Raw genomic sequence first — 21,081 nt, forward strand, 5'->3', positions numbered from 1 at the left:
TTAAAGCAACACAACAAAAATTAAAAAATCAAGCAATTACAGTTCAGTGTTCCTGCTTTAGATAATCTGCATATTAATGTTTGTTAAGCATATGGTGTTGGATATGGTATGCAGAAAGGTTAAGAGACAAATAGGTTTCATTTTGGGCATGTATTGGCAAAACTCTGAATCATAAAAATTTATATCATGAGGTAATAATTAGAAACATACTTTAAATATGAATGTAATGATTTAAAAATTATAAAGACGGCAAGAAGCAAACTCATAACTCTCAAAAATATGACAAATAATTCTGTCTTAAAACTTTTTGGCTGTATTTATGGCTGAGATAAAGCTCTGTCCATTCAAGAGGAACTACTGCAATGGCCTTGTAGGTGAATAACAGGCACAGGAGAAGTAGAGAGAGAAAGTTTAGCATGCCTCCTGCAGCCAATTCACAGAATACAGAAAGCAAGAAGGAGCCAGTGTAGACTTTAAGTCAAAGAACATATCAAGAAAAATGAAGAAGAGTTTAGTCTTCATGCTAGGGATTAGGGGGAACAACTACAAAAAGTCATTCTATGGGTAGCAGGCATTCTTGTAAGATGAAAATTAAAGGAGGGGTTGGAGGTGGGAAAAGTGGAGCAGGAAGGAAAGCAGGAACACTGACCAAGTTCACTGGCTTTGAGAGTTATTTGTTACCAGTTACCAGTTTCCATGCACCCAGGTACATTCTGTCCCATCATGCACCATACAGTTAGAAACCACCAGCAAGCAACAGAAGCCATGGCCAGGGCATTCTCTGCTAAAATATTTCATTAACCAAAAGGAGACCACAATGCAGCTACATTCATTTCATTTGTATTCTTTGTTATTGGTTTAATTAATGGTTTTGTAAGGTGGGTAAAAAGTAAAAAACACACCAACCTTCTCGCAGCTCTGAGGGATGTAGGGGGTTTGATGCAGAACACAATGAAATGAGGAAAGGAGAAAAACAAGGGAAACACAGAGAGAGTAAAAAGGCCATATCAAGGCTTTCAACTACTACTTGAACATCTTTATTTTCTCTAGTAATCCTTCCTACCTCATCTAAAAGTGTTACCAATGCTTCACAGACTAATATGATACCAGAAACAGCTAGCATCATTTTGAAATTTTTCCACTGTAAAAGGTACACATGCCTTATGCAGCAAAGGAGATCATCCTTTGGGGAAAAACAGGATTGAGTACTTTGAATAAATTTGGAAAATAAACAGTTTCCTTCATATTCTCCCACCCTAAACTCCAGAGAAAAGCTTCTCCCTGGAAACAAAATTGCTCAAATAAAAATTTCAAAATCAAGCTAGATATTTTCCTAAGGGAACCTGTCCTATGTATCTTAAAACTTTCTCAATCTTGTCTATTCCCATTTCCTCCCACATCTATTGTAGTTATTCAAAACATGTAATTAAGAACAAGAGCATTTCTATTGAATAATCAAACTACAGAAGTTGGCTTTGAGAACTCTGCATAAATACATATATTTTTCAAGTTGAAATGAAAAGCACAGTCATTCATAAACTCAAAATTTAATTATTCCTCTTACTTTATAAGATAATATGTGTACCTTCATGATTCACTATTGTCCTTACGGCAATTATTATCATTAGAAGAAAACCCAATCAATCTGTGTGCTATGGTGATTTAAAGAGCAGGTAAAGTAGTCAGTAATTTTTAAATATGCCTTTGTGTTGCATATGCATTAATAAATGCATATATATGTTATATATATGATTTTGTGTTTATAAATAACAAGGTATCGAGGAATTAAATACAATTATGCTCTCTGCATGTAGCACTTTTTTTAAGTTAGTAGTTTTATCCTTAGAGCTCTGCAAAAGTCTTACAGACAAACACCTTTATGCTTGGGTTTTCAAAGAACTGATTAGTAGTAGCACACCAAGCAATTATTTTAGGGGTTCATAAGAATAAAGAAAAGAAATAGCAACAGAAAAAAAAAGAGGGAAGGGAGAAGAAAACCTCAAACAAATGCAAAGCACATTTCAGTTAATATGGTAAACGTCAAAATCAAGATGTGAAAATGCAAATATACTTACAAATTTCAAGCTCAGGATAGATTCTACTCAAAAATTGTTATTTTTCTTTGATATCACATTTTAAGGATTTTCAGTCTCTAGTCACTACATATACATTAATGTCTATAACATATACAAAATCAGTTTGATAGAATCTGACATAACACAAGAAGATCCTGAAGGTATCTCAACTCCCCCTGAGACTGAATGAAGAAGCGATGCTGAGGTTATGTCTTTCCTACCTCTGACATATAAATTGGCAGGGGCAGAATAGCGAGTGCCCGCGCTGTTGGTGGCAACACACTCATATTTCCCTTGGTCAGATTCTTCACTCTGTTCAATCTGAAGGGCACCTGTATGGATATAAAATATATTGCCAAAGATGATGGTCAGAGAAGGCTTTCTTACTTCAGAAAGCTTAAGACTCTTAACAATATGAAAAGCCCCGCAAAGCGAAGGTCCGCTCAACGTCGATTCAATCTCTTGCTAAGTTGCACAGACAGAAAATGATGCGATGAGAAAAACATATATAGATTATTTTTTTAATATTTACATCATCAATACTAGCATAAGAAAACAATATTTATTTTCCCCAGCAAGTCATAATTAACACTCTTATTTCCTAGACTAATAAAATGAAGATGGGTGAGACTGCTTCAAGGAAGTATGGCTTTTAAATAAAACAAAAGATTAATTTTTTGGTTTTGTTTTGTTTCATTTCATTTGGATAGCAAAAGTGGCGCAAAAGATAGGTCTGTTCAAAAAAACCAGGCTGGGTATTCAAGAAAGTCTTCTGTGGAAGAAAGCCAAAAATACGCAGCAAGCACAAAAAGGCTGCACAAAGCAAAAAAATTAAAATTAGTCATTATATGTTAGGAAAATCTTACGTAAAGAAACAAAACTCCCTTTTAAGACATGCAGATTTTTAAGAAAAGAAAGACATTTGCCACGACTTACAACCATTTCTTACATTTGCTGAAAAACAAAGAGCAGTTGAATTAGAATGTTTTTTAAAAAAGTTCAAAGTTAAAAAGCACGAAGAAGAGCCAACCAACCACTGCTTGAGGACCTCGAGACGGATCCCCTAAGACACCCATCAAAATCCACCAGTGGGATTAGCAGTGTGGTGTCACAAAACCCCAAGAAAAATACAAAATAAGAATTATAAAAGAAGTGAACATTTGCGTCAAAGTATGAAAAACCAGCAATACCACATACCACCAAGAATCTCAGCACCTGTGTTTCCATAGCCTGAGGACAGAAGATCCAAAAATCCAGAGGTGAGTTATCCAAGAAAAAAAGAACAGGGGGGAAAAAAGCATTGCTGTCAGGTTGTAGGCGAGTGGGATCAGGTGAAAAGGGGAGTCATTCTTTGACTTGTAAGACATTAAGAGAAAAAAGAATATAAGAACAAAAGCAAAAACCTTTTGAAAGATAAAGACAAAAAGCAGATGTTCCAGGCTGTCTTCTGCATGTCTGCCACTGTTCTCCAGACCATCTTGACTTTGGTCCAGAAAAAGAACAGCTAAGGAAGAAAAAAAATGATCTTTTTTTTTCTCCGATTGGACAAAAAAAAAGGAAAAAGAAGAAAAAAAAGAAAAAAAGGAAAAAGGAAGAAGAAGAAAAGGAAAAAAAGAGGGACAGATGGTACGCTGTGACTGGTCTGTGGTCTAAAGACCTGGATATGCTTTCTTTGAAGCATATCACAACTTAAATAATTAGTTTCATAAAGAAAGAACTGAACAAAACAAAGAGAGAAAGAAAAAAAGAAAAGGAAAACTCACAATATGAAAGTCACTGATCATAACCAAACAGTACAAAGGGAAAAAATAAAGTTGATGGACATCATTGGAATGACTTTGAAAACAGGACAAAGATGGGAGTGATGAAAGGACAGAAAGAATGAGTAAGATCATTCTGTGAACGTTAGTTCAGCACTCTTACCTCTTATTGGAGTACCACCTGGGTGGATAATATGAATGCAAATAAGATTAGAAAGAAGAAGCATTAGTACGAGAAGAAGGAGGCTAGGGCTGGGGAGAAGAATTAAATTAGATTTACAGAATTAAATAAGGTCTTAAAAGAAACTTGAATTACTATACTGGTAAAACAGGAATATATAAGATAGTATTATTAGATCATAAAAGCAAGTTGCATTATACCACAGAGGGCAAAGAGCACAATAGGCAGCATTGCCTTTCTCAGAGAAGCAACTGAGTGTTTACGTTTATGACCATGTAGTGTATGAATCATATCTCATATGCCTCAGATTCTCAAAGGGAAAAAAGAACCAAACAGTATTTTAAAGACAGAGTTTAGGAAAATACTGTCTGCTCTATTTAAGTATATATATAAATATGCATATATATATACTATTGGAGGAAATACTTGAACTAACTAGAAATAAACACTGTTGACTGGATATATTATTCTACTGACTAAACTATATTTGTGAGATATAACTTGTGTACTATTCTTTTTTTATACAGTGTGGTTAAGATAACAATTTTGTGGTTGTGTACATGTGCGCGCCACTAGAGATTGGTGTCTACACTGACAGTTAGTAAAATGCATGCCATGCATTTTATTAATAATAATAGTAATAATAATATTCTGAATATGGAAATTAGTGGGGGTGAAGTGCGCTTCAGAACTAAGCACTTACCAATAGATTCTGGAGATTTAAATACGGAGAGAAGAAAGACAGCATAAAAATATTATTATATTCCTTATAATTTGGTACATTTTTTTCAGAATTAAAGCTTTATATACTAAATCATCTATGTCACAGGTGAATCATTAAGTCTTTATTTACAATAACAGAATGCTATACTACACAATTCTGCTGACAACAAGCAAAAGAGGCAGTTAACAAGACGCTTTAACATCACAGGACAGGCCAAAGGCTGAGAATTCTGGGAAGACAGGCAGTTAAACAACTTAGATTCTTAATCAGTATTACTACCGTCAAAGTAAAAAGCTTATTACTATACATCCCTGTTACATTACCTATGGACAGACTTAAACCTTAAGAAATCTTGAATTATTTCTATCTTTAATATAAAAGATCAAAGGAATAAACTTGGGATGGGGATAGGAAAGGAATAAAAGGGCAATGGGGAGGGGGCAGAAAGAGTGGAAGAGAGAAGGAAAAGCTGGAGTCTATACCAAAAGCAGACTTCTGTAGATCCAGTCACTGGAGGAGGGTCAAAATATTTAGCATGGGCGCACACTACTGTGGCTAATGTGAAGAAAATGCTCACAACAATGGTAGTACTCATAAAAATTACCCTCATTTCATTGATACATTGCAAAATGCCCTTGAAAATATATATCTTGCTATTTATGAGATAACATTTCTATTTTTTATGTACTAGTGAAAAGAAAGCAAATGTGACCAAACTTACTAAACTTGGGTACTTTGATGAGTTCAAATGTAGAAAAGGCAGAGAAAACACACTTCAATAAAAAGGAATCATTTTAGTGTTTAATATGAACATTTTGATTTTTAATGAATAGAACCATTGGAACTCCTTGCAATGTCTGAATGAAGTCCAATGTTGAAATCAATTTGTTTCAAAAGATAATAGAAAGAAGAAAGAGGAGAAAATGGATCCATCCAATACTGCAGGAAAGCAGTAAATTAAAAAAATATATATATCCAAAATACAGTCACAGCAGTGAGCAATGTGGATTTAACAGAAGTCGCAAAACATACAAAAAGAAGGAAGACGACTCTGAAACAGGTTATGACATTACAAACATGGACAACACATTAAATAACAGAGAAAGAGAAGAGGGAGAAAAATCAATACCTAAAAAGTAAAAAGAAATAAAATTAAAATAATAAAAAGAGAAAGCAAAAATAGAAAATAAAAAAAGATCTAGAAGTTAGAAAGAACAGTAACAAGACCCTACCTGATCGTAACTGTTTAATACGGCCATTGTTGTTGCTTGTGTCAACGGGTAAGAAATCTTTGAACCATGTGATTTCTGGATCCGGATTCCCACTAGCAGCACAAAGCATGGTGGCTGTGCGTGTACGCTCAACCACCTTCAACTGTGGGCCCATGTCAATAGTAGGGAAGCCCCTAGGAATTTGATCCTCTGAAAGACAAAAATGACAGATACATAATATTAGATCAGTTAAACAAGATTCAAGAGTATTTAATGTCCAATTAATCTTCCCTCTTACATTTTACTCAGCAGTGGTTGAGGAGCTAACACAAACCATCAGCACTGACACTCTAAACTGAATACACTGTCACAGTTCTCATCCCTTGTCAGAAAATTGCCTATCTAAAGAGGAGACAATAGCCTCACAAAAAGCTTAAACATTTTCATGAATAAACTCATTGAGAAAAAAGATAAATCATTTTCTCCATTAAACAGTAAAAGTAATTATATTCTGATCATCATTGGGGTGAGTAATAACACTGCCAATATCTCTAATACATATTTACAAGTCACCAATCTAAAAATAATTCAAAAGCAAAGCACCAGCGGAAAAAACCACAAATTCGTCAGATTTAACATCTAAGTTTCTTCATGTAGTTCTCTTACAATTTCTGGTAAGATTTTATGATTCTTGCCAATGTCTAAGCAACAAAAATAATTATGGAAAATCTTCACTTTTTTTTTTTTTTTTTTTTTTTGGCTTTTTGGGCCACACTGGGTGACGCTCAGGAGTTACTCCTGCTATGCACTCAGAAATCACACTGGTAAGAACAAAACAAAACAAAACAAAACAAAAAAAAAGAAATTGCACTGGTGAAAGGGGGTATTCTGTTCATGACTGAAACCCAACTACAAACATGCTTGTAATCATGGTGCTTAAATATATATAATAAAAATAAAGTTTAATAAAACATAAAATTAAAGGGCACGGAGAGATAGCACAGCGGCGTTTGCCTTGCAAGCAGCTGATCCAGGACCAAAGGTGGTTGGTTTGAATCCCGGTGTCCCATATGGTCCCCCGTGCCTGCCAGGAGCTATTTCTGAGCAGACAGCCAGGAGTAACCCCTGAGCAACGCCGGGTGTGGCCCAAAAACAAAAACAAAAAAAAAACAAAAAAATAACATAAAATTAAAAAATAAAAAAAATTGGTCCTGGCTTGGGGAACAAGATGTACCAGGGGATTGAACTGGTCCTACCTGGGTGAGCCATGTGCAAGGCATACGCACCCTGCTCGGGCCCGGAAAAAACTTCACTTTAATGCTATCATTCCACTGTGTGGTCAGACAAATGTGTGTATGCATAGCTGCTTGCAGTTCTGAATGTAACCAATGTTCCTGTAAGTCAGATCCTATTTTTCTCAGTCTGTCATGGATGATCTCTCAGATAGAAAATGTCCCTTCTGCTCATACTCAAATTCTCCCAATTCTTGAGTAAATATATGGCCATTAAACATTGTGACTTTGAAAAACCACAGAAACTGAACTTCTTCACTGTAAACTTTTCAAAATTCTCTCAAAATATGTAATCTTTATCACCACAGATATACTATAGTCACAAATGAGTGCTTAAATCAGCTGTGTTATATTTTATATACTTCTATGTGAGTTTAATTCTTCTAGATAATGAGTTCTTCTATATTATCTTTGTATTTAAATCACTTGATATGGTAAGGAAACAAAATCTGCCATACCAAAATATGTGTTTGTTGAAAAGTTAATTTCATGGAAAAATAAAAAGAATAAAGTTTGACTTAAAATATATTTATCAGGAAAGAAATTACTTAAAGTCATCTCCTCCTACATCTTCTTGGCTAACAGAATTTTTTCTTCTCCACTTTGTCCTTTGTGTCTGCTAAATTACATAAAGATGGCATGTATGACCAAGTGATGACTTACTCTTTATTTTTCTGGGTCGTTCCTATGTCCACAAACACAACCATGCTATGAATAACTTTCTATTCCTTTCTTTACCAATCTATCTTAATTTGTAAATTTATAATGAGACACAAGATGATTAATCTATATTAGCTTTTGGGCTACAGCCAATGGGATTTTAGGGTTTCTCTCAAAGCAGTGCTTGAAATTTGTTTCTGGCGGTGTTTTTGTGACTATATGGTTCCAGGAATCAAACCTAGATTTCCTACATGTAGATATCTGGATGCTGTCATCCAAACAGGGCAATTTATCTGGCTAATATGAGTTTCTGGGATGTTATGAGAATATTCAATCATGCCTAAGCCTGAGTGTAAATCTCTCCCATTGATTGAAAGGAGCTTTTCTTGCCTCACATAATAGAAAATTGATTCCAATACAGAATCATCACAGGAAAAGTTAAGGAATACAATGATAGATTTTAAATAAAAATAATGAAAGTCAATGTACTACCAGAGTATAAAACCACTAAAAAGGAAAGTTTCACCAAATGACAAATATATAAAATATTTAAAGAAAATTGAGTTTAATAAATTATAGAATCTGATTCAATGATTCACATATAAATTTCTACACTATATTTTTGTCTTAAATAAAATATGTATCTAATTTTATTTATCTATAAACAAATGTTTATGAAAGACCAAGATAGTTAATAGGTATATAATTACATTAATGTTTTCTTATAATACCAACTAGTTATAGCTGGAGACCAAAATACCGTATTTTCCGGCATTAAAGATGACTTTTTTTTAATATGGAACGCTTCACAAATTTGCGTGTCATCCTTGCGCCGGGACCATGTTAATCTTCTCTGTATCGTTCCAATTTTAGTATATGTGCTGCTGAAGCGAGCACATATAAGACGACTTTTTTTTTTGCTTTTTCGGGCCACACCCGTTTGATGCTCAGGGGTTACTCCTGGCTAAGCGCTCAGAAATTGCTCCTGGCTTGGGGGACCATACGGGACACTGGGGGATCGAACCGCAGTCCCTCTTTGGCTAGCGCTTGCAAGGCACTTACCTTACCTCTAGCGCCACCTCACTGGCCCCAAAAGACCTTTTAACCCATGAAAAACTTCTTAAAAGTCGGGGGTCCTCTTATACACTTATACGACATGCTGAAACTTAACTCCACCTTCTATTGCTGCATCCCATCCAGCTGCCAGGCATCATCACTCAGTTCTTTGCTTGTCCCGATTAATCTTTCAGGGCACACAGAGGAACTGATTTACCAAGCACTGCATCCCATCCAGCCACTGGGTGTCATTGCTAATATGTGGTTTTCCAATGCTCAGTCCTCTGCTTGTCCTGATTCATCTTTCAGGGCACACAGAGGAGCTGAGTTACTGCTGCATCTCATCCAGCCGGGTATGCGGCTTTCCCGGTGCTCAGTCCTCTGTTCAGCTTCTATGGAACACAGAGAGGCGCTCTGTCTCCATCTAGCTGCCTTATTAATCACTGCCCGCCAACAAGCTACTCTTGGAGGAACCCCCTCTTCCTGCTCTCAATGTAGATCACAATTAAAAAATCATAGTCACTACAAATGACACATGTAAAATGATTGTTGGCACTCCAAAGTCTAGCTTTATTAAACATATACTATTAACCTTTGAGAATTCTACTCTTTTGGTCTTAATTTTTTTTTAATTTCCAACTGTTGTGTGTTAAAAGAGAGGTCGTTTTATACAGTGAATATAGCCCAAACCCTATATTTTAACAGAAAAAATGGGAGGTCGTCTTATACACCCAGTCATCTTATATGCCAGAAAATATGGTAATCATAGGAATAATTATTTTTAAGGAGTTATATTAATTTAAGTTGAAAGATATGTCTATTTTCAGGAAATAAATGATGCTACATTTTGTCAAATGCTTATATATCATTAGAAAGAAGACAATGGACAAGTGGTAGACACAGTATATCAGAATAGAATTTTGTGATAATTTTCAGGGCTTCAGGGGAAAGTTATAATTATGTATGGGATAAAGAATGTTTTGAAAATTAGGCTATGTTCATTTTTATCTATTCCACTTAAAATTTACCAGGCCATTCTTTATAGCCATAAAGGCTTTGTTGATTTATTTATATCTATAGTATAGCATTAATGTTTGGGAAAAATAAATAAAAATAAATAAAAAATAATAAACAATAATAATAACTAATAGATAAAATAAATCAAAATAAATCAAAAAGTTTAATAGTCACAGTAACACATACTAATGTGTTAAACTAATGTTATTAAACTTCTCCCTTAGAAACTATTTACACAAATGCTTCAAAAATGAAAACAACTTTCCTCAAGTGTTTCAAAATCAATGTGCTACTACTATACACCCTCACAAGTAATTTTTAAAAGCACTGGGATCTTGTTTACAAAAATCCACATTGGGATGTCTAAACTATTTTTTTTTTAATTTCCAGTACACTGTGTTCCTTCAGAGTACTTAACACATTAACATTGCTCTCTAGTCATTAAAGATTTTTATGAGTTTATCTCTCTGGAGAGCCAATCTAAAATTCAGTACTGATCAGAAGCAGTATCAAATACTTAAGCAATAAGACACCTATTAATAGGCTTTTACCAGAGGAATCTAAAATTAATAACCAGCAACAAGGAATGAAGTCCTCACCATGGGGAGAGCTGACAAAATTGACTTGTGCCCTACCCAAAACAGGTGAACGACCTTTCTTTTCCTGTTTGGCTCCTAAAGAATTCTCAAAGCACCTTTTTAACATATGCAAAAGTGCATAACAAAGGTAATCTTTCTTGCATATTAATGGTGCAGGGGATGTAAAGAGCACTCCTTTCTTATTTTTAATAAGGGTAATTAAATTCTATCAATCCCCCCTTGCAAAAAAAATCACTTTGAATGCACTTTCTTCATTAAATTTTCATGAGAAACATCACAATGTAACTAACAGATTCAAATAGCCAGAGCTGTTGAACTTGACAGTTGTGGCTTGTTTCCAATTTGACTGTCAGGTATTTGGCAATAAAATTCAGTATTCAACATAAAACGAACTATAGAAATAATGAAATTTCTAATTGAAATGCTTATCTCAGTGGGTGTAGTTTAGAGGATGTTAATTGCTTTTTTTTTTCACTCTACATTTATTTGTGATTTATATAAAACTGACTTGGTCATTTGATAACAACTGTGACAGAACCTGAAATGTAAGGTACCAGAACTTAGTGTGTGTGTGTTTTGGGGGGGTGGGGGGTGGGCAGGTATCAATTTTCTTTCTAACTTAACCACATACATTTTGATAAGCAAAGGCAGTTATAAAAAATTTAACAAAATATCAATATGTTAGTAGCTTTAAACTTCTACACGAGGTGAAAAGAAAAACATTTTGTCCTATTCATTAATGTGCTCATTAAGCTTTAAAGTGCCTTACTTATCACTGTTCCATATTAATATTCAATCATGCAGAATTAGCTATTAATTCATCAACAATTTAAATCAGACTTGACCTTCACAAAGCCATTTGGTCTGTCATTTTGAGAGGCCATTAAAGGGCAGATTACTACACAGTTGAGCTTAGTGAATCATAGAAATCATACATATTTTGTTTGGAATGGCAGCTATAATAGACTGAGGAATTAGCACATTCTTTGAATATGTTTGGTGTTTTAATGAAACATGCTAATATGAAACTTTTAGTTCCATTAAGAAAAGAGAAAAAAGAATGTCAGCATTTTCCAGAGTGACCTTCCAATTGATGGACAAGTTCTGTCACTAACTCAGAGCTCAACAAGAACTTGAAGATGGGGAAATATAAAAAAGCAGTTTGATGCATGCCTATAAAGAGTTATTGGATAATTTGATGATCATCAGTGATCAAATAATAGCTTTGGCCTAATTTTTTCAGTTTAAATATTTTAACATTCATTAATAGCAGTATTATTGAAACTTTTACTTTTGATTCAATTCCACAAATAGTGAATATCTCTTACTTGACAGGAATCCCTATAACCAAATTTCTATTAATGCCAGTCTCCGATCACTGTAGCCTCATATAATATTTTTGATCTTGATTTGATAGGACTTTTAGTAAATGAATTTATCTTAATTCTTTGATTCTGTCCCCAAATATTTCATTTAAAAATGAAAGGCTACTTTCTATGGTAGCATATTCTCAATTTTTTGGTTGAATAGCAAGTATGCCTAGTAAGAAAAATCTCATTAATTAAACAAAGTCTAAGTTCAATTTTTTGCAAGTGGCTAGCCAGTTGTGCCAACACCACTTCATCATGTACGAAGGTTAAATCCAAATGGATGAAAGAGCTCGATATCAGACCCGAAACCATAAGATATATAGAACAACACATAGGCAAAACACTCCAGGACATTGAGACAACAGGCATCTTCAAGGAGGAAACTGCACTCTCCAAGCAAGTGAAAGCAGAAATTAACAGATGGGAATATATTAAGCTGAGAAGCTTCTGCATCTCAAAAGAAAAATAGCTCAGGATACAAGAGCCCCCCACTGAGTGGGAGAAACTATTCACCCTATACCCATCAGACAAGGGGCTAATCTCCAAAATATACAAGGCACTGACAGAACTTTACAAGAAAAAAAAAATCTAATCCCATCAAAAATGGGGAGAAGAAATGGAAGACACTTTGACAAAGAAGAAATACATATGGCCAAAAGACACATGAAAAAATGCTCCACATCACTAATTATCAGGGAGATGCAAATCAAAACAACTATGAGGTACCATCTCACATCCCAGAGATTGGCACACATCACAAAGAATGAGAACAAGCAGTGTTGGCAGGGATGTGGTGAGAAAGGAACTCTTATCCACTGCTGGTGGGAATGCTGTCTAGTTCAACCTTTATGGAAAGCGATATGGAGATTCCTCCAAAAAACTGGAAATTGAGCTCCCATATGACCCAGCTATACCACTCCTAGGAATATACCCTAGGAACACAAAAATACAATACAAAAATCCCTTCCTTACACCTATATTCATTGCAGAACTATTTACCATAGCAAGACTCTGGAAACAGCCAAGATACCCTTCAACAAATGAATGGTTAAAGAAACTGTGGTACATATACACAATGGAATATTATGCAACTGTCAGGAGAGATGAAGTCATAAAATTTTTCTATACATGGATGTACATGGAATTTATTATGCTGAGTGAAATAAGTCAGAGAGAGAGAAAGACACAGAATGGTCTCACTCATCTATGGATTTTAAGAAAAATGGAAGACAAAACCAAAAAAAGAAAAAAAATGACCTCTATAACTACATTTTGAAATATCCTAAAAATGAAAATGTATGAGGGAAATAGAAAGCCTGTCTAGAGTACAGGCGAAGGTTGAGTGGGGAGGAGGGAGATTTGGGACATTGGTGATGGGAATGTTGCACTGGTGATGGGTGGTGTTCTTTACATGACTGAAACCCAAATACAATCATGTATGTAATAAAGTTGGTTAAATAAAAAAAAAAATTAAACCAAGTTTGTCTTTTCCAAATATAGTATATCTTTTACAAATAACTGTGCATTTAGGTATCATTTATAACATAGAGCTTTCTTTGAGAAAATAATATAATAGAGTTATAAACAAACCTCTGTTAAACATAACAGATGATACTGAACTCTTTGGGCTAGAACAATCAATTCAAACTGGATTTGCATGCTTTGCATGTGTGACTCCCAGGTTTGCTCTCTGGCACTGCATGGCGTTGTAACCACTACAATAATTGATATCCAAGTAAACAGAACCAGAATAACGCCAGAATATCACTGGGAGTCACCCTCCCTCTCCCAAAAAATTAAACTAAAAACCTAGGGAATAAAAAATTATTGTTATTATTATTATAACTAGCACAGTGTTTAATAAACATGTGAAAAGTATTCAGCATCCATTCATGCCATAGCTGAATTCATACTGGGCTGATTTAATGACACTCTTTTAAAAAGCAGATCATAGTTTAACTGTATTGTAGCTATATGTTTGGACTCGCAAATTTGCAAGTTAAGTTCATAATAGGCCAACAAAATATTGCAACATCATTTGCCTTTTAATGGTGTCCTAATTTTTCTGTTAAAAATACAGTTTCTTTGGGGGGGATTGTTTTGTTTTGGGGCCACACCCAGTGGCGTTCAAGGGCTACTCCTGGCTCTGTGCTCAGAAGTCTCTCCTGGCGGGTTCCAGGGAACATAAGATGCCAGGAATCAAATCTGGGTCCATCCCAGGTTGGCCACATTCAAGGCAAATGCCCAATCGCTGTGCTATAACTCCAGCCTCAAAAAACCAGTTTTCAGTTATAAATATTAAATAATTTTACTAGCTAAAATAAGAATTTTATGCTTAAATCTTTTTTAATTTACTGCAGATACTACACTAGAAACATATTACTCTCTTTTCTTTCCTTCTGCCCTCTCTCCTTCCTTCCTTCCGCCCTCTCCTTCCTTCCGCCCTCTCCTTCCTTCCTTCCTTCCTTCCTTCCTTCCTTCCTTCCTTCCTTCCTTCCTTCTCTCCCTCCATCCCTCCCTCCCTCCATCCCTCCCTCCCTCCCTTCTTCCCTCCCTCTCTCTTTCCTTCCTTCCTCCCTCCCTCCTTCCTTCCTTCCTTCCTTCCTTCCTTCCTTCCTTCCTTCCTTCCTTCCTTCCTTCCTTCCTTCCTTCCTTCCTTCCTTCCTTTCCTTTCCTTCCTTCCTTCCTTCTTTTTTTGGTGTTTGGGCCACACCCAGTTTCACTCAGGGATTACACCTGGCTATTCACTCAGAAATTGTTCCTGGATTGAGGGATCATATGGAATGTCGAAGATTTAACACAGGTCCATCCTGGGTCAGCTGTGTGCAAAACAAACACCGTACCGCTGGGCTATCGCACTGACCCCTTTATTCTTCATTTTCTAAAAAATCTTTGCTCATATATTTTGACAGTCTCCATAAGTCCCAAGTACAACTACATAATAAAGCCTTAGAATGGGAGGCCGGAGCAATAGCACAGTAGTAAGGTTGTTCCTTGCACGTAACCAACATAGAATGGACAGCGGTTCGAATCCCGGCATCCCATATGGTCCCCTGAGCCTGCCAGGGGTAATTTCTGAGCACAGAGCCAAGAGTAAACCCTGAGTGCAGCCAGGTGTAACCCCCCCCAAAAAAAACAAAACAAAACAAAAAAACAAAACAAAACAAAAAGCGTTAGAGTGAACACAATGTAAATGAACAAAAGACCTTGCTATTTTATCCTTACAATAAGGAAATGCCTAATGTTCAAACTAGTAATCCCCCCTCAAAGGAAAAAAAAAAAAAAACCCGATTGAATCACTCATTTGTATAATGAGTACATTTTTCATCATCAAGAATTATAATTTCTTAGGAACTGAATATCTTAAAATAAAAGATATCCCAACATAAATTTATAGAAATACAAAATTTCCCCTGGAGCATAAAAGGATTTGATGGAAGGAAAATGTTTGACAGAAGATATAAAGAATGTTTCTTTAAGTAAAATAATAGAACGTCCTATTTATTAAGAGGTATCATTACCTGTCAGAGAAATAGTACCTATGACTATAGTCTAGTTTTTAAGATTAGAATATTTTTATTTCTTTTATTTTTTCTTTTGCAATGATAGGGATCAAACTCAGGGCCTAGTTTTTGCAAGACAAGTAATTTCCTACTATGCTGTCTTCTTAAAGTTAAAAAAAATGCTTTAAGATAAGTTTATGAGTTGAAATCAGCAAAAAATAATTTAGATGCTTACCTATGTTATATACAGAAATTGCAGGGTTATGTAATATTTTCTCTGCCTAAAAGGAACTGCATGAGGTAAAGCTTAAAGAAAACTATACTACAGAATTATTTCTATAAAGATATTGTTTTTATATCTTGTTTTATTGATTTTTATTTTTGAAGGGAAATGGATACTCATGGATGACTTCTGATTCTGCAATTAAGCATCACTCCTGGCAGTTATTGGGGTACCATATGTGGTTATTCAGATCAAATATGGGTTTGTCACCATGCAAAGAAAGAGGTTTTTATATGTACAAAAAAGTGAATGCACATTTGAAAAACTTGAATTGTTCTTATAATGGTCACATAAAGTGCTATTTTTATTCTGATTAAAAATACATAAAAATTGCACCCCAGTCATAGAGGGGAGAACTGAGATAACAAATTAATGTTGTATAATATTTACTATAATATTCAAATTTGAGTAATTCATCATCTATACAAGTCTTGAGAATAAAAGAATTTGAACAAAGCATGTGATTTTATAGAACAACAAAACAAGAGGGGCCAGAGCAACTGCACAGTGGTAGGGTGTTTGCCTTGCACGCAAGGTTCACCCAGGATGAACCTTGGTTAAATCTGCAGTGTCCCATATGGTCCCCCAATCAAGGAATAATTTTTGAGGGCATAGTCAGGAGTAACCCCTGAGCTTCACTAGGTGTGGCCCAAAAACCACAACCCCCAAAAAAATTCTCCCTTAGAACAACATTTATGCCCTTTGATTGACCAATAGTATAAATAAAACAAACCCACACTAATATATGTTCCCCCAAAATCTGAATATATGGAACAGCAAAGCTTTATAATGAAAGAGTTTTGAAAACCAATGAATCCATTAAGATGGCCTAATGAGTTCCTGAGATAAACAAAAGGGCATGTTTTAAAAATGATTACAGATAATTATCATTTTCTGTAGTCATGCTACAAGAATCAGTAAAATTATAAAAAGTCATTTTTTAAAAAGAAAATCATTTAACTAATTTTGGTGTATTTCTTTCTTTTCTCATTATGTTTCTTTTTCAACTGCATTTCATATAAACATCCATTTTATTATACTTCTTTAGTAAACAAACTAAATCAAGGCAAGCTCATAATTAAAGATCCAAAATAATGATTACAACACTTAGTCTACTTTTATTTTTTTTTTTTTAATGCTACAACACCCATTCCTTTGCCAGTGCATATTCACTACTTCCAGCAGTTCCAGTTTCCCTTCTGATGCACAGGTCCCCAGCCTTCCTCCATGTCAGATATTTTTTTCCTTTTTCTCTTTCTCTCTCTTTTCTTTTTTTCCCTTTTAGACACTGTGGGTTGCAGTACTGTTACTGAAAGAGCATCAATGCTTTGTTTTTAATTTCAATTTTTAATATTTATCACCTGGCTAACTTTTTTAACATTGGTTCCAGGAAATGACAGAATTCAGCATTATCTGTTTAACATGTAAGATGTCAGAGATATAAATTATAAGTGTGTGAAAGAATAATAATTTCTCTAGGGAGTTCAAATTCAATAATAATATCTATGCCTTTAACTCTCCTATGATTATTGCTTCTCTGGAAAAGGCTGAGAGTGGTAGAATTTCTTTCTTACATATATCAAAAGTCCCAAGGAGTAGATAGACATAAGTACTTTAGCATTTTAATGCTATGACCTTTGGCCACACAGTGGGGGTCCTCTGTAATATGGGGCAAACAATGACTAGCCAAAACAGCTTTTCTTAAAAAGAGATTACTGGTTTGTTATACTTTGTTGTGTATCAAATTAGTTTCCAAATCATTATCTTTCAGAACAAATCATACTATCAGATTATAAACAAAAAGCAATTCTTCTTATAACACAGTCTTTGAAGGGGTAGGGGGGCATTTATTATTCTTTTCTTAAAGAAAACAGTATAAATAAAACTTTTATTTTTAACCTCCCAGATGGCAAAGGGTATAATTTCTGCTGTTTGACATCATGACCATATTATTCAAACCCAGCTTTCCTGCAACTAAATTGAATATGGGGTTGAAAGCAGCAACTATATAGGAAAGGGGACAATGAATCCAACATCTTAAAGCAAAGTTGAGCTCCTGTGCCATATCAAAATCATACATATATGAATGAAACTGAAAAATATAAAGTAATTTCTAATTATAAGTCAAAGGCTATTCTAAATAAGAAACTACCAGTTAATAAATGATACTCTAAGTGGAATACTTAATAAATATATGATTTGTCTCCCAAAAGTAATTGTGAACAAGAGAAAATGATATTTATAGTTTAAGATACATCTTGTAAATTAATCTGTACAAATGATATTCTTATCTTCTGACTATAAATCAATAACTGAATCTTTTCATTTCGAAGTCGTTTTAGGGTTTTTTTTTTTGTTTGTTTGGTTTTTTTTTTTTTTTTTTGGTTTTTGGGCCACACCCAGCGGTGCTCAGGGCTTACTCCTGGCTGTCTGCTCAGAAATAGCTCCTGGCAGGCACAGGGGACCATATGGGACACCGGGATTCAAACCAACCACCTTTGGTGCTGGATCAGCTGCTTGCAAGGCAAACGCCGCTGTGCTACCTCTCCGGGCCCGTTTTAGGTATTTCTTAAGGGCACTTACTAGGTGCAACTGTGTCCCAAGATTTTTCATAGAATTAAGTCATCTGAGATTAGGAAATTAGAATTTGATAAGTTGACAGGAACCTCATTAGTTGCTACTAAATATTCAGTAAATTAGCTATCTATGCACAGAGGATTGCTCAGCAAAGATCAGTTCTGAAATATTTTTTTCTGGCTGCAAGGCATTCCTGCCACAGAATAAAATAAATTTGTTTAGAAGCAATGTATGCAATTCTACTACAAATCACAAAATAATATCTACACAGATGAATATGATCCAAGTTAAACAATATTATCACTTGTACAAATGTTACAACTGTAATCTAACATAGCATTAAATCAGTTAATTTTCTGTGTTATTAGTATTTGGCTTTAGCAAATGATCACATTCCTTGTAATTCAAAATTAGATAAACTTTTTGAAGAAAGAAGAAAAAAATGAAGCACTATCTTCTGGCTAGGAATAGCAATTAATACTTGGGTAGTAAACTAAATATTTAAGAATCAGGGTTCCATTTTAATCCCCTCTTGTGTGCAAATCTCATTAAGATAACAAAATTCAATAATCACCCTATTTCATAAATCGTGTTGTTTTCTATTGATTTAATTTAACAATGAGCAGGTGTCATGATAGCCCATAAATTACTCAAATTATTTCCTTATTTCAATGCCAAATTCAGTACTTATATAAATTTTATTTTTAAAAAATAACTTAAAAATTCACTTTAAACATCTAGACTGATCCTTGATTTCTGTTTTTTTAGAAAAAGATAGAAAAGATAATAACTATGAAAAAAATAGATGTGATTTTTTGCCCATACTATTTGCTGACATTATAAAATTTAAAATTCTAATGAGATCAATTTAGATAGGGCAAGAAAACATTAATCTTGTATAACTCACTAAAATGATGATTGCAAATAGTATAAAGAAATGTAAGACACCATTGTTACATAAAAATTGAAGCTTAATGGATTATGTACTGTTATGCTGCTTTTTGAGATACTGGTTCAAAATAAGGGTATAAAATTATATATATTATTGCGGGAGTGATCATAGAATATGGGGTAAGATGTTTGCTTCACATGTGTCTGACCCAGGTTTCATCCTGATACACTCTATGGTCTTTCAAGGACTACCAGGTATGATTCTTAACAACAGAGACAGGAGTAAGCCATGAGCACAGCCACAATATGGCCAAACATCTCACAGTAAAACAATGTAATAATTTTAATAAATTATGCATATTTATTATATATAGATGTAACTGAAAATTAATATAGCACCGTGTGACCTTATGTAAACATATCAAATATCAAAGCTATGTGAGGCTAAGAAAGGGAAACAATATTTGAGAGCTATAGCCACAATTGAAATACAAATCTTAGTAACCAAAACTTACTTGCCAGTAAAAGGAAAAGGAAATTTTTGGAAGAAGTGTCTGAATCAATGAAGCAGTAACAAAGACAACAGAACAGATACCTTTAGTATCTGTTGAACAGGAGAGTTCTGCAAAACTGTCCAGACCATGTTGAAAGACAAAGAATTCACTATAGAAGGGCATTTATTAATCAAATATGTGGCAATGATCAAAATAATATTTAAAAAATATTAATGTATAATCTGTTGGGAAAATGTAAAAGACCTGAGTGCATTATTACATTGATGTTGTAAAAGAAATGATTAGTCTTCTGAATTTTTTAAATAACAAGGAAATATGTAATCACAATGAAAAAATCAGATAGAAACATTAATAAGATTAATATTTTTGTTTGTTTTTCGGCCATACTCAGTGATGCTCAAGAGTTACTCCTATGCACTAAGAAATTGCTCCTGGCTTGGGGGAATATATGTGATGCCAAGGGATCGAACCATGGTCCATCCTAGGATAGCGCACACAAGGCAGATGCCTTATGGCTTGTGCCACCGGCCCCATTAATAGGGTTAATTTTATGACCGGTGGTATTTGCTACAGAATTTATACCCTCATTCATATATTACGTCTTAGTGTTTTCAAGTGATGGTATTTGTGGATGGGGGATGTGGAGAAGACATTTAGGTCCAGAAAGAGCAAATTCCTTAAAAAAGAAAATAGTACCATTTTAAGAGGTTTTAGGCAACTCATTTGTTCCTTCTCTGTGAAAACACAAAAAAAAAGTATATTTTGGGCAAGAGTGATATTACAGTAGGTAGGATGCTTGTCTTGCAAATGGTTGACTTGGATTTGATCCCTAGCATTCCATATGGTCCTCATAGAGCACCATCAGAGTGATTCCTGAGTGCACTGTCAGGAGGAAGTCTAGAGGATTAGAGAAGATGGGAGAAGGGAAGTGGAAGAGAAAGGTGAGAGGGCAGGGAAAGGGACTGGAGGGAGAGAAAAAAAAAGAAGAGGAAAGGAGAGGGGAAGAGAGAGAAGAGATAGAGGGGAGAGGGAGAGAGAGAAAAGATAGAGGGGAGGGGGAAAGAAGTGAAGAGGGGAAGGGAAGGAAGTGCAAGGGAAAGGAGGAAAGAAGAGAAAAAGAAGAAAGAAAGGAAGGAGAGAGTGAAGGACAAATAAGTCCTTTCCATAGCAAAGAGAAAGATATACCTGAAACTTCTTTAAAACCATGAGCCATAAATTTCTGTTGTCTATGATGGTTAGTTATAGCAGAACAAATGGACTAAGACTTTATTAATGAAGGTTGATAATATGAATATGATCATGCAGAGGAATCAGCAAATCCATAAAAATAATAAAATAATGTAATAACAGCCTGTTACCTTCACATT

The 21,081-nt window shown here is 34.7% G+C and overlaps 1 protein-coding gene and 1 non-coding gene across 4 annotated transcripts in view; both read right to left on the reverse strand.

The window, feature by feature from the left end:
* Positions 1 to 21,081, reverse strand: part of PTPRD (protein tyrosine phosphatase receptor type D) — a 1,813,832-nt gene that overhangs the window by 229,253 nt on the left and 1,563,498 nt on the right. The window contains exons 11-14 of one of the 3 annotated variants that reach the window (XM_049770270.1): positions 5,973 to 6,161; positions 3,999 to 4,016; positions 2,297 to 2,407; positions 907 to 918 (exon numbers count right to left, since the gene is read on the reverse strand). In XM_049770270.1, the coding sequence (XP_049626227.1) occupies positions 907 to 918; positions 2,297 to 2,407; positions 3,999 to 4,016; positions 5,973 to 6,161 (330 nt within the window). The remainder of the gene's footprint in view (positions 1 to 906; positions 919 to 2,296; positions 2,408 to 3,998; positions 4,017 to 5,972; positions 6,162 to 21,081) is intronic. The other 2 variants (XM_049770286.1, XM_049770278.1) reach the window with 2 other exon arrangements.
* Positions 8,694 to 8,800, reverse strand: LOC126027035 (U6 spliceosomal RNA). Its single transcript, XR_007502185.1, has one exon. It is a non-coding gene; the product is annotated as a U6 spliceosomal RNA (small nuclear RNA).

This window comes from Suncus etruscus, chromosome 1 (assembly GCF_024139225.1).
Source record: "Suncus etruscus isolate mSunEtr1 chromosome 1, mSunEtr1.pri.cur, whole genome shotgun sequence".
Lineage (NCBI taxonomy): Eukaryota > Metazoa > Chordata > Mammalia > Eulipotyphla > Soricidae > Suncus > Suncus etruscus.